This window comes from Crocodylus siamensis, chromosome 11 (genome assembly GCF_052110815.1).
Source record: "Crocodylus siamensis isolate JL-2025a chromosome 11, ASM5211081v1, whole genome shotgun sequence".
NCBI classification, from domain to species: Eukaryota; Metazoa; Chordata; order Crocodylia; family Crocodylidae; genus Crocodylus; species Crocodylus siamensis.
In genome coordinates this window covers 15,708,217-15,720,379 of record NC_143405.1, presented here as the reverse complement: position 1 = coordinate 15,720,379, position 12,163 = coordinate 15,708,217, and the positions used below count along the sequence as shown (strand labels likewise).

The following is a 12,163-nucleotide window of genomic DNA, read 5'->3' as shown; positions in this document are numbered from 1 at the left end:
GGGAAAGAGGTACAAAGACTGCGTTACTTCTGTCCAGTTCTCATTACAGTTTCTCCCATGAAAGCAGCTTCACCCTGTGCAAATTCTTTCCTCTTTCTCTAGCTTTGACTGCAGACTTTCTCTGATGCATCCCACCCTTGGATTTTTGCCTCTCATTCCTTCAGCAGAAGGCAAAGGCATGCCACCCTGCTTTGAATAATTGGGGGTATTAAGCCTTTTGATTCAGAGGCCTATTCCTCCGCTTAGCACAAGCAAGGAAGATTGCAAAAGGCAGAGCAACATGATGGTTAGAAAGTTAAATTACAGCAGGCTGAAAAGGTCACAGCAGGATGGCACATCACTACAATGAGTGGGAATACAGCCGAAGAGGCATTGAAATTCAGAGAGAGGAAGATGAGAAAATAGCTCAACATAATTTCCTCCTTGTCATGACAGAACTGTAATGGTAACTGGCAACTGTAGAAATTTAACTCCTAGTTAGAGCCTGGGGGTCTATAATCAGCCATGGAGGGGTGCTGAAATAATTGATGTGTGCTGAGGTGTTTCAGGATAACCTGGCACCTGTCCTATATCTCAGGTTAACTGAGATATAGCAGCTTGGGCATTGCACCAAGTTTCGCTTGGTTCATGTCGGTGCAAAGAGACTGCTTCCTAAACTACCTCTCTCCCTCATGTAAAATCAGTTCATCCCTTTTTACTATCAAAACCTGGCCAGGCTCAGTTTCAGCTGCTTGAGTTGTAGAGGCTCTGAGTCTATGAAGTTCTCCCAAAAATCCACGCTGCTGGCTGTATGCGACAACCCACTTCTTGGAGACACAGTGGGGATGGATGAAGCACGGATGCAGGTTCCTGTTGTGTGGACAGTTAATAGTGTGACTACTCAGATCTATTTATGTTCACTTCTGTTCACCTTTGGCACTTGTGAGACTCGCACTGGTGCAACTCTCAGAGCCACATGATGGGACAGAAGGTGGTCCTTTTTCCCTAGGAAAAGAATGGGAAACCTGAAACAGAAAAGACCTGGAAGAGCAGGTGAAACAGAGTCATTATGAGCGTTTATGGAAGCCAGCTTCCCCTGGGGGAGCTGCTCACAGGTGCTGAAGAAGGGCAGGAGATGAATCCATGGGCGCCATTTATCCTCACATACAAGCAGCTGCTCTTCAGTGAGGGCTCCAGATCCCAAGCCTCCCCCAGACCCCAGCTGAAGGAGGTGCAGGACAGAATTGCTGGGCAGGTTGCCATAGATACTGGGCTCCATATGGTAGCTTTCAGGTCTAGATTAGGGCGGCAACAGAAGTAATTGGACAAAAAGAGTTGGGAGAGATACGAAAAAAAAAAATCCTGCTGAGGATCCTCTACTGATCAGAAAGCCTTTCACAGTCAGCATATAAAATGGCTCTAAATGACCATTTCGCAATGTCTGCTCTAACCGTGTTGTTTCTCAAGCCTGTCTGTCTAACAGGAGATTGTTAAAAGGAACTTATGCTTTAATAGCTCTTTCTGCATTTTCTGATTCATTAGTTTTCCTAATATAAATGCTCCCTGCTTCTTCTCAGCAGGGCAATAAAACAAAGAGAAAGTGCCACTTCTGAGCACCCTCTCAGGACCTCCATTATGTAGTGTGCCTCTCCGCTCTGTGCGTGTGTGCATGCACGTGTACGCTAAGGGTTGTAAGGGAGGGGAGCAGTGGTGGAGGGCTCGGAGGGGTAAGAACAGATTGAGCAGCAGTTTCTGGTCAGGTGGAACTTCACATGTGCAGGTCAGCTCTCAGTCTAGGTAGTCTTCCTTCCTCCCCTTTGACTTCTTATCCAGACTGCACGGTTTTGATGCAGTGAAGTTAATGCTCAGTCATGGGGTGCCTAAACAGAATGGGTAATCCCCCATAAACGCACTTGCCGTATGTGTAAATGCCTACTTCCAAAACCAGTTTAAGTGCTCCAATGTGGGATTTTGAGACCTGTGATAATTGGGCTCAGTTCATTAAACAAACAAATGCAAGTTCAAGTTTAAACCGTGTACAAAAGGGCCTAATGGCTGACTGACTGGCTGGGGGTTCAGGCTCTTATGGGAGTGAGCCATTCAATCCTGGCTTCTGTCTTAGAGAAATGGATTGTTTACAGTCACCTGGTTCGTTCTCACCTTCACATCATAGACAAAACCCTTGTTCGTGATATGCCCAGCAGTTGAAATGCATGTTACAGGACATGACAATACATGGAAGTATATGTTATATAGAACAAATTAAGGGGGGTAACCTCCAAAAACTCTGTTTTAGAGGATTTAAAGCAAGATTGGACAAAGTGCTGGGGAATTTGCTGTTTGTCACAGTTTTCCAGTGGAAGGCATACACTCAAGGTGACCAGATAGGTGTTTTCAATCACTGACTTCTTGGATTCTATACATGATTTTGAATGGGCTGTAGTATGCCATCTGTTGGCATCATACCAGTTGGAGAGTTTGACCCAAATGAGTTTAAGGCTTTCTAATTTAGACCGTCTCCCACTGCAAATCTATCATCACTGTTCATCACTTCTTTGTATAGGGGATAAATTACTTTAATCTTTCCAGAGGAAGGTGCCTAACTCGGTAACACCATTTGTTTTTTGCTTTGATTTACAATGTAGATATTGGAACTCCCTGAGAAACCTGGTGGTGTCCTTGCTGAACTCCATGAAATCCATCATCAGTTTGCTCTTCCTGCTGTTCCTGTTCATCGTCGTGTTTGCTTTGCTGGGGATGCAGCTCTTTGGAGGACAGTAAGTTAAGCGATTACTCCTTTAACAATCATTGAATAGCATACCTAATGTTAAAACACTGGCCCTTGGCAAAAGGCCCAGGAGGGACAAAATGGCTCGGAGTATTTGTAATGGGATACAGAATCTTTTGAATCTAGATTGATTTTGTCTGTTCTCTGGCTTACAAGAAACGAGTTGCCAGTTTCGGTCTCCTAAATGAACAGCAGTGCAGACAGAAGTTTATTGAAGATGCTACGTTTTGAAACATCTTCATCTGAACCCTTATGCAATAAGGGTTCAGATTTTTGCAGGATTGGGCCCTTTTAAAGAGCTTTGTAGCCATGCACTTCTGTTTGGTCATGGCTGTAGAGTGCTTTCAGTGGTCAGATCACGAGAAAACTATCACTTCTGTCTGTACCCCAGGTGTTCACAGTACAAAAGCAACTGCCAGAATGGGTCAAGATAGGTGAACTACTCACTGATAAGTTCTCCTTTATGAAGTAAATGTTTAGGCTGAGTAATAGAATGGTGTGGGAAAACTTGCATTGCTGCTGACAGGGCTGTATGTGGTTTGTGGATAGGTGGAGGACTTCACCCACACACTTAAGGGCTGTTGACTTAGCATCTTGAAATAGGAATGCATTCCTTTTCCTTTTTTTAAGAAAAAAGAAAGTATAATGAGCATTAGGTTAACTTTACCAGGTGATTGCATTTGAGTCTTATGCAATGTAGACCTCCTGGATAGTGCACTGGATTGGAACTTGGGAGATCTGGGTTCTGGCCCAGGTTTGACCAGTGACTTGCAGGCTGACCTTGAGCAAATCACTTTACCTCTCTGTATCCACCTGTAAAATGGAATTAAGGATGCTTAACTCTCTTTTAAGAGACTTTTGAATAGAGACTACTATGGTATTAATTTTGTTTCTGGGTACCACAGTCCAGTAAGTATTGCGGCATTATTCCATAATCTGGAGGCAAGTACATCGTAGCAACTTCTCCTCTGAGGAGCAAGAGAATTCTTTCAGTGATGACTAAAGCTAAATACTTTTTCTCATGTGGAATGTTTGCATACTGAAAAATAGGGTTTTCTCAAACCTGAATTTTTTAATTAGGAAAATATAATTTTTTATGAAAAAATTCTGTTTTCCGTTAAGAAATGTCAAAAAAAAAAAAAAAGAAATTCAGTTTCAATCAGAACTTTTGAAACAAAGGACACTTCTTATTCTCTTTCAATATAAACTATCATTTAATTAATGCCCCCCCCCACCTTAAAATAACAGTTATGTTGAAATGTTGGTTCAGAACTTTATCTAGAATTTTGACGTTTCACATTTGAAACTTTCTGGACTTTTTTGTGCCACAAATGTTACAATATTTTCCCATTTTCATTTGAAATGGAAACTAATTTCAAAAGGCCAACATTTCTGTGGCACAAACATCTGTTCATTCAAGAGCTGTACTAAATATATAGCAAGTGGAATATTAACATCCTTTTGAATCTGACTACATTATTACTGCCATGTAAAACAAATATCGTCTCTTACTAAGGTTTGAGAATATCATGAGATGCGTAAAAATGTATTTTCCCCTGCATTTTTTTTTTTACTTATTTTGTGCTACTCCTTAGGTTTAATTTTCAAGATGAAACACCTACCACAAACTTTGATACTTTTCCTGCTGCCATCCTCACTGTGTTTCAGGTAAAGCTGCCTCTTTTATTGTGTATGCACTTGAAGGACACCTCCCTGAAATCTTTGTTCCATTCAAACAGAGATGTCTCATTAAGGTATTTGGAATAGGAAGGTGGGAACTAAGTTTTGTTTGCCCATGGTCTGCTGCTCCTTAGAGAAGAATATCTATCTCTTGGATAATATATTGTTACCAGTAAAATCACCCATTAATCTAATAATCAAGAATTCTTTTACTGTAAAAATCTGTGTAAACCAGCAGCTCTACTGAACGTTCGAAGGACTATATGAGGCCTTTTGGCATTCTTCTCATGGCCACTTCCACAGTACTATATGCTGTATGTAGTAACACGCTTCACTTGTGACACCCTGCACTGCATCTATTTATTGTAGCACAAAGAATCCACTGAACTTGCAAGACCTACTTCCGCTCCCTCTGGCATTTACTGACATTTAATGAAGAAAGTAACCTAAGTTTGGCCCAAGGCAATGAAGAAATAATGTAGCATTTTGCACTATAATGTTTGCAGGATAAGAGAGTGCCACATAAGAATTAAAATCAATGGGGGGCAAGGAAAGAGTCATCAGCCTTAGGCAACACAATGTGATGGTATGAGAGAACAGCAGTCCTGGGAGATTTGTAACTTAGATTTTAAAGGCCTGATTCTGCCACTCATTGATGACACCACATCACTATAACAAACACTACCCGAGCCTAGCTTTGGAGCCTGATCCCAGCACATTTTCTGTTCTTTCATACAAGGCAGTGAGCCAGCCTACTGGCCAGTGCATCAGCAATACTCCAATCAGCATTGGTCAGTTGATCCCTTTTTCCAGTAATGCATTTATTGTTCAAGCAGATCAACAACAATTAAAACAAGCAAATTCATCCCGCCCCTGGCACCCTTCAAAGTCTTTTATCTTGGGAAGTGCCTGATGATAACTTCCATCCTTCCATCAGGTCTTACCTGTTGTAAAAGCTCCTCTCTCCCCCTACCCCTGACCAAAGCCTTTTGGCTCCTGCTGAAACTGGCTCCCTTCAGTTCTCCCTCTGAGCTTAGGCTGCCCATTTCTTTTTTTGGCTAGGTCACAGCCACCTACTATTACATCTCCACAGATTATTCCCTATTTATGGGAAAATGGCCTGGTACAGGGTACATCAGACTCCAAACTGTTACAGGGCCAACTTCCCTTGTGACAATCATGCATCACTGCTGAACCCTTTTCTGACTCGTGGGACCGGAGAAAGCCTTTATAAACTGAATGCTAGGCATTGCATAGGGGAATATTATTTTATGGTAAATTGCTACATTTCTTTACACCAGTAGTCATGTGGAAAGCTGCTTAGCACAGAGTATTTACGACCTCCATAAACACAGAGAAGCTGTATAAACTAGAAAGATGTCTATTAACCATATGTGGTCCACTACTTGAGAGCTGACTGCCACTTAAACAATTAAATGCTGCCAGCTGCTAAGATGTAGGTCTGATGCGTGCCTGAAGGGATGTGGGATGGTAGAGGTGGGAAGTTGCTGAACTTTGGTTCAGAGGAAGAACATACTGTTGAGCAGTTCAGGTCTGAGAATTCAAACCAATACTCACACTAATGACCCTCTGCTTTTGGATGAGTGAGCTGCATTCTTCTGTGAAGGGGTATTGCATAAATGGCTAAAGCTGGCTTTAAATCATTTTGCTTTCATTCAGGCCCCAATTCAGACAAGCATCTCCATTCAGGGTAGCACTTTAACCATGTGCTTAAACGCTTTCCTGAGTTGGCATCCTACCTTTGATGCTACTAGCACACTAATTAGTCTATTAATATTATGGAACAGATCTTAAAAGCTATTTTAATTTCATTACTTGATGACTCTTCAGCCAGCAGTAGTATTTAAACGCTGAGAATTCCTGAACAAACTATTCACCAGAACCAATCTGGACTGTTTAGCCCATTCATCTTCTGAAAATGTTTCATAAGGCAGACAATTATTTTTATTACTTGGTTCTCTATTCAGTATGATATGGCAAAAAGTTTATATAGCCTACAACTTGTTCATAAACTATTCAGTGCAACTCTGGCTTGCGTATTTACTGACTGAAATTTGGTTTGCAACCTGTGATTGATTCCCTAAGTTACATGCCTTCCCTGCTTTCTGAATTAATGGATCCCCAAAATTCACAATGGGTTTCCTATTGACTCTTGAACACTTCAAGCTTTAATTGTCATGCTTATACCTATGTATACAAATATCTGAAGTGTTTTCTATGAACATTTGTGAGAATAAAATCTGCTCTATGAATATTATTGGAAAGCAAACTTGGGAGCAGTTGCAAATACGTGGAATTCATTTGAACAAATGTTTGTGAAAATGCTTTTGCATAATTTATCACATACTAAAAGATGAGTGGCCAGATTCATATACACAGTCACTCATGTGTAAATACATAGCTGGGAATTATTTCAGATTTATGCTGGTCTATGACCATACTATACCCTTAGGAGTCATTAGGATCATTTTACTACACTTTACCTACTCTTGTGTCATCATCAGCATCACCATCATACCAGCAGCTAGAGTCACTTCCTCTCTCCAAGGAATATAGGCTGGAATTTGTGACTGTTTCTAGCATATTGTTTGCACATGCTACTTGATTGCTAACAGTGCACTAGACTTTCTTTTTTCTCTTACTGAATATAGACAGAACTTCCTGTTTAGAAGTCTGAATTCCAACAGCTGCTAGAATCAGCCATGCAGGGCAGTCAAAAATGAATGGTTTTACTATGGAATAAGCAACCAATAACTGTGATGAATTTTATTGTTATTCATTTACTTATTGTTAGTATGTTGTCAACCACTAAAATTCAGTGGGAGCTGCTCAGTTGGGGAAGGGGGTTTATTCTCCCCGCCCCCAAAATGTGAAAGACAATGTTGTTCAGAGGATGACCCACAGGACTGGGGGTCGGGACACCCGGGTTCTGTTCCCAGCAGGTTGCTGCTTCTGACTCTTTACGTTCTGGCAGCTCTGAAAACAGCCGCATGCCGGCTGGAGGCTGGCTCCTGCCTCTTGCCCTGTCCTCCCTCCAGACCTCAGGGCTGCACCCAAGAGAGGACCCCTCCACGGCAGCAGGTAGAGGGAGCACAAAGTCTTTGCAGACTGGGTGGTTCTCTTCTTGTTTGACTAGGGCAGCCAGGTGTGTTGCATCTTGTGCAGCAGTAAAACAATGGCAACAGCTCAGACTAACTCGTGCTCATGTGGCTGGACTGCTGAGTGGCCAAGGGGAAATTCTTTGCAGTTGTTCCCCCAGGGTGCTCTTGTGTTTCCTGAGCAGAAAGCTGGGTGCCCTCTATACTTGCCTTCCATGCTTGCCTTCCATCCTGCTCTCACAAATGTCATTTGGGAGGCACATGAGAGCTGAGATGAGAGCAGTAACCAGTGAGGAAAGCCGGGGGGTTCACTGCCGGACTGTGTTCTGCCTCCATCACCTACCCCTACGCTGAGCAGAGGAAATCCAGGACATTCATTTGGGACATCTGGGACACTGCATCCCCCTCCCATTGCACTCTCACAAGTTGGCAGGGGCAGGGTGGTGTGCTGGGTAGTCACCAGTGCCTGCCTGCCCACCTGCAAAGCGCTCTGTGCCACTCCACCTCCCAACCTGACCTTACCCCATGCTCTTGAGTTTCCGGGACTCCTATTATAATTTTCAGCGGGCAGCCGGGAGCAGCCTCTGAAATCTGGGACTGTCCCAGCTAAACTGGGGCATATGGTCACCCTCCCTATCTCCCACCCTTCCCAGCTACCTCCCTGTCATCCCATGCACCTCCCAGTTCCCCATTTAGGACCCCAGCTATTAGTCATGTCAGCACCTCCCGGACACCCTTCAGTTACATCTGGTAAACTGCAGGTATCCCTCCAAGCCATCAACTCTTACTCAGGATAGGCTCCCCCAGCTTCCCCAGACACTTCTGTCAGCCAACATAGGTCCTTACCAGAAGGCATCTGCTTGCACACACAGAGGCCTCTAATTTCTCCCTCAACTATGGTAAAGGCAGGTTCTAGATATATTCCACACGTTCCTTCTTCTCTGCCGTGTTCTCCGTGCAATGCACTAATGTAGGGGGTGGGCTACCAGGTGTCCCCTTAGAAGGGAGCACAAGAACAACAGCCACTGCCAGAGTGGAGAGGGTGATAGTTAGCATCTCTGGGGGAATGAATGGCTGTCAAGCTGGAGTTGGAGTGGTCTGCATACCTCCTCCTCTCCCCCCTTCACAGGAGAGAAATGAAAAAGGAAACACCGAGAGAAGCAGTGTTCATAGCTTTGGCAGCAGTTGGATGCAATAAATAGGGCTTCAAGGAAATTGGGGGCACAAGGGGTTTGACTTCCTGTGCTGTGTTGGGAGTTTTACCTTCTTTGCCCAGTTAGGGCATTGGGTTTGGAAGTCAGTAACTCTTTTCCTGCGACAGGAAAAGTCGCATACGGTGCAGCGGAAACCTTGGCCTGTGTGACAGGCTTATAAAAAGGAGCGGGAGATTCTAAGGGTGGTGCAGGCAGGGATGTAAAGGAGGTCAGCCCCTACCACTTCAGCATGCTGGCTGTCTGCACCCGGCACCCCGGCCTCCCTCTCGATGTACAGATGCTACCAGACAGCAGAAAGCAGGTGGCTCCAGAAAAAAGGAAGACGCTCTGAAGTGGGACTAGAGCCAGAGAGCCATCATGAAGTGGTGCTGCTAGTTGCATCCTGCCCAGTGGTGCCTGCTTTGGTCCTCAGAGTAAACCACAGCTGTTTCTGTTGCTTTTGTGGACAGTCAAATCCTAATTTTCTGGTTCCTGAGGTTTGGATGGGTTGATCCCTTAATCCAGATTTAATCCCTTCTGTGACCCCACATACTGCCTCAGCTAGCTGGAAGGTACTTTCTGTATCCCAGTCTGTAATATCTATTTTCTCTTCTGAATCTCCTGAAATCATGGTATTATTTTGGTTTTATCTAAGCTGAATTAGTTTAGGCTGCCTACATCTGGAAATGTATTGTTTGGAGTTCTCAGAAAGGATCTAGCCCTGTGCTGTTTAAAGGACGCAGGAAAAGATGCAGCCAATTCTGGGCAGAGAAAGGGCTGCAGAAGTTACAGATACTGGCTAGGCAAAAGAAGGCCGAGGGGCCTGAATGCTTGTCACACATTTCTACCACGTCCTTTTCCCATAATTTTCTCCTAGGAGAGAAAGCTACATACAACTGATGTTTCAGTACTCCAGTCCTTGCATCAGCCTCTCTCCTCTTTTTTCTCCAATTACTCTCTGCAGATACTGACTGGTGAAGACTGGAACGCGGTGATGTATCATGGGATAGAGTCACAGGGCGGTGTCCACTCAGGAATGTTCTCTTGCGTTTACTTCATCGTCCTGACATTGTTTGGTAACTGTATCCTTGCCATTTTGAAATGAATTTTCAGGGGATGTCAGGCAATCTCCTCACCCGCAAGTCAAGCGTACAAGGTGCCTCAACCTCCTGAAGCATGAAAGACAATGCAGTGCAGAGGGATACCACATAGGGCTGGGAGTCGGGACACCTGAGCTCTATTTCATTTCTGCCGCTGGCTCTCTGGATGACCTTGTGTAAGATGCCTAGGACTTGTCCCTGCACAGCCATGCTCTAAGCACTAACTAGACTAACACCAGGTAACTCTAATAGTAAATACTGCAATGGGAGGTATGATTGCAGCACAGTAGTGTGAGTGAGCTCAGCAAGCTTTCATCTAGCTAATTTGGAAAACAGTGTAGTGAAGATGCAATAACATAAGCTTCAGCACGGGGGGTGGTACAAACCAACCAGAGATCATGGGTACTTGCACAGGTGGTTGAAGCTTGCATTGCCTTGGCTTGGCTCCTGCTGAGCCCGTACAAGCAAGATTAAGCTGGCTCCAGTATGCCTATACCTGTAGTATGCACTGGTCCCCATTGCAGTGCAATCAGAGCTTTAATCCATGTCCATTCACATCTTGTTTTTTCAGTACAAAGTTGTGTGTAGACTCTCTTACTTCAGATTTAGTGTCTGTCTTTGATTTAGCCTAGATTGAGAAGAATCATTGAATGTCATTTGAACTGGGACCCTCTCAATCTGCCCATGCACATTTTGCACTGAAACACCAAAGAAGTGTGAAGAAACCATTTTAGTTATACTGGTACATGCTTAGGTGTAAACCGGACCCCAGTTTCTCTGTACTTTGGTTTGTTTCTCCATCTGTAAAGCAGGGATAAGAAAGCTCATTGTTGTAAGGCACTTCCAGATATGTGGGTGACAGGCTGTGTAGAAGTGCAAAGTAACTTTATCAGACTAGACAGTCGCTCCCACCTGAGAGACCGTTGGGTTCAGCAGCCTTCACTCCAGTTCAGCAAAGGGCTTTTTCTGGCAAATCCTGTTGAAGGGAGGAGTGGGGGAAAGAGCAGTCTTGAGACATAGCATATAGAATCATTAAGGCTTCCACTTTTGAAGAAAGGTAAGAAACCATGGACTCTATCGTATATTTATTGTGCAGCAACACTACAGCCCTTTCCTCTTGCATAGTCCTCCTTATTCTGTGTGAGGAATTATGACAAGGAGCCGCAGATTATATGGCACCCAAGTTGTACTTGTCATTTAAGTGGCTCTCCTTGGAATTACCCAGCTCTAATTCACTCTGTCAGTGAGCAGCAGGAGCTACTACCCAGAGCAGACCAGGTTTCTGTAATCAGGCATCTACCTCATGCAGTGCAGTATGTGACTCTAGAAATGCAAAAACCAGGACAGCAGGTTGGGGGAGTGGGAGGACAGAAGAATATCCCTAATTCCTTAGGGCATGGCATTTGAAAGTGAGATTAAACTATAATTAAGTTGACTGAGAGAGAGAGAGAGAAAGAGACCCGCTTTTAACCTGAAAGAGACTGAGTTCTTATGTTTTTAAAAACCACATAGATTCCATTGCTGTCTTGCTCATTCTCTCATAAAAAGGGTAGTTTTTATATGGTTTGAGTCTTCGCTTCTACCAATGCAGATGTAACTCCACCAAATTTGGTAGTGACACCAGCGTAACACTTCTGTAATGGGCAGGTGGATCAAAACCATAGTATTGTTTCCAAGTAATATCATTCAGTCTGAAAGCAACTGAGGGCCAGATTCTGTCATCTGCACCATCCCTTTCAGTGCAGTGCTGGTGAAGACAGGACCAATTCTTGGAGAATTCCCCCAGCCTTGACCAATATGAGCAGGTTTCTGAGACAGAGGTTGCTAGAGGCAGCAGGGGATGTGGTTGGAGCATTATGCTGTAGCTATTTGTCGTTGCAGACAGCTATACAAGGCTACTGAAAGTAAGAGCAGCTCTTGAGCCTAGCTTAGCATGCGTCTGGAGCTGCTCTAGTCTTTGGAGTAGTCCAGGACCAGGCAGGTACAAAATCCTTAGTGATTCAGCAAACTATCGAAGAGCTGTCCTCTTTTCATACTTGGGAAAAGCCCTTCCCTTTATGTAATGCAGTGAGGGCATGTGTCAGTGAAGAAGGGGAAATGCTGATCTTCTCTATAGTAATGCGATTTTCACTTCCATGCTACACACCCCGTCAGAATCACAGTCCACATATATTCTGGCCAGCCTTCAATATCCCCGTGTAAGAAGGCCCACTCCTTACATCTCATTTCCTTTTGGTGTCAACTGTTCCTGATATGTATCTCTTCTTCCGCTTCCCTTCCACACTGTCCCAGAAGCAGACGCCT

The 12,163-nt window shown here is 44.0% G+C and overlaps 1 protein-coding gene across 2 annotated transcripts in view; it reads left to right on the top strand.

The window, feature by feature from the left end:
* Positions 1–12,163, top strand: part of CACNA1B (calcium voltage-gated channel subunit alpha1 B) — a 470,294-nt gene that overhangs the window by 308,834 nt on the left and 149,297 nt on the right. For both annotated transcript variants that reach the window (XM_090021362.1, XM_090021361.1), the window contains 3 exons: positions 2,625–2,756; positions 4,363–4,435; positions 9,724–9,841. In XM_090021362.1, coding sequence (XP_089877488.1) covers positions 2,625–2,756; positions 4,363–4,435; positions 9,724–9,841 — 323 coding nt within the window. The remainder of the gene's footprint in view (positions 1–2,624; positions 2,757–4,362; positions 4,436–9,723; positions 9,842–12,163) is intronic.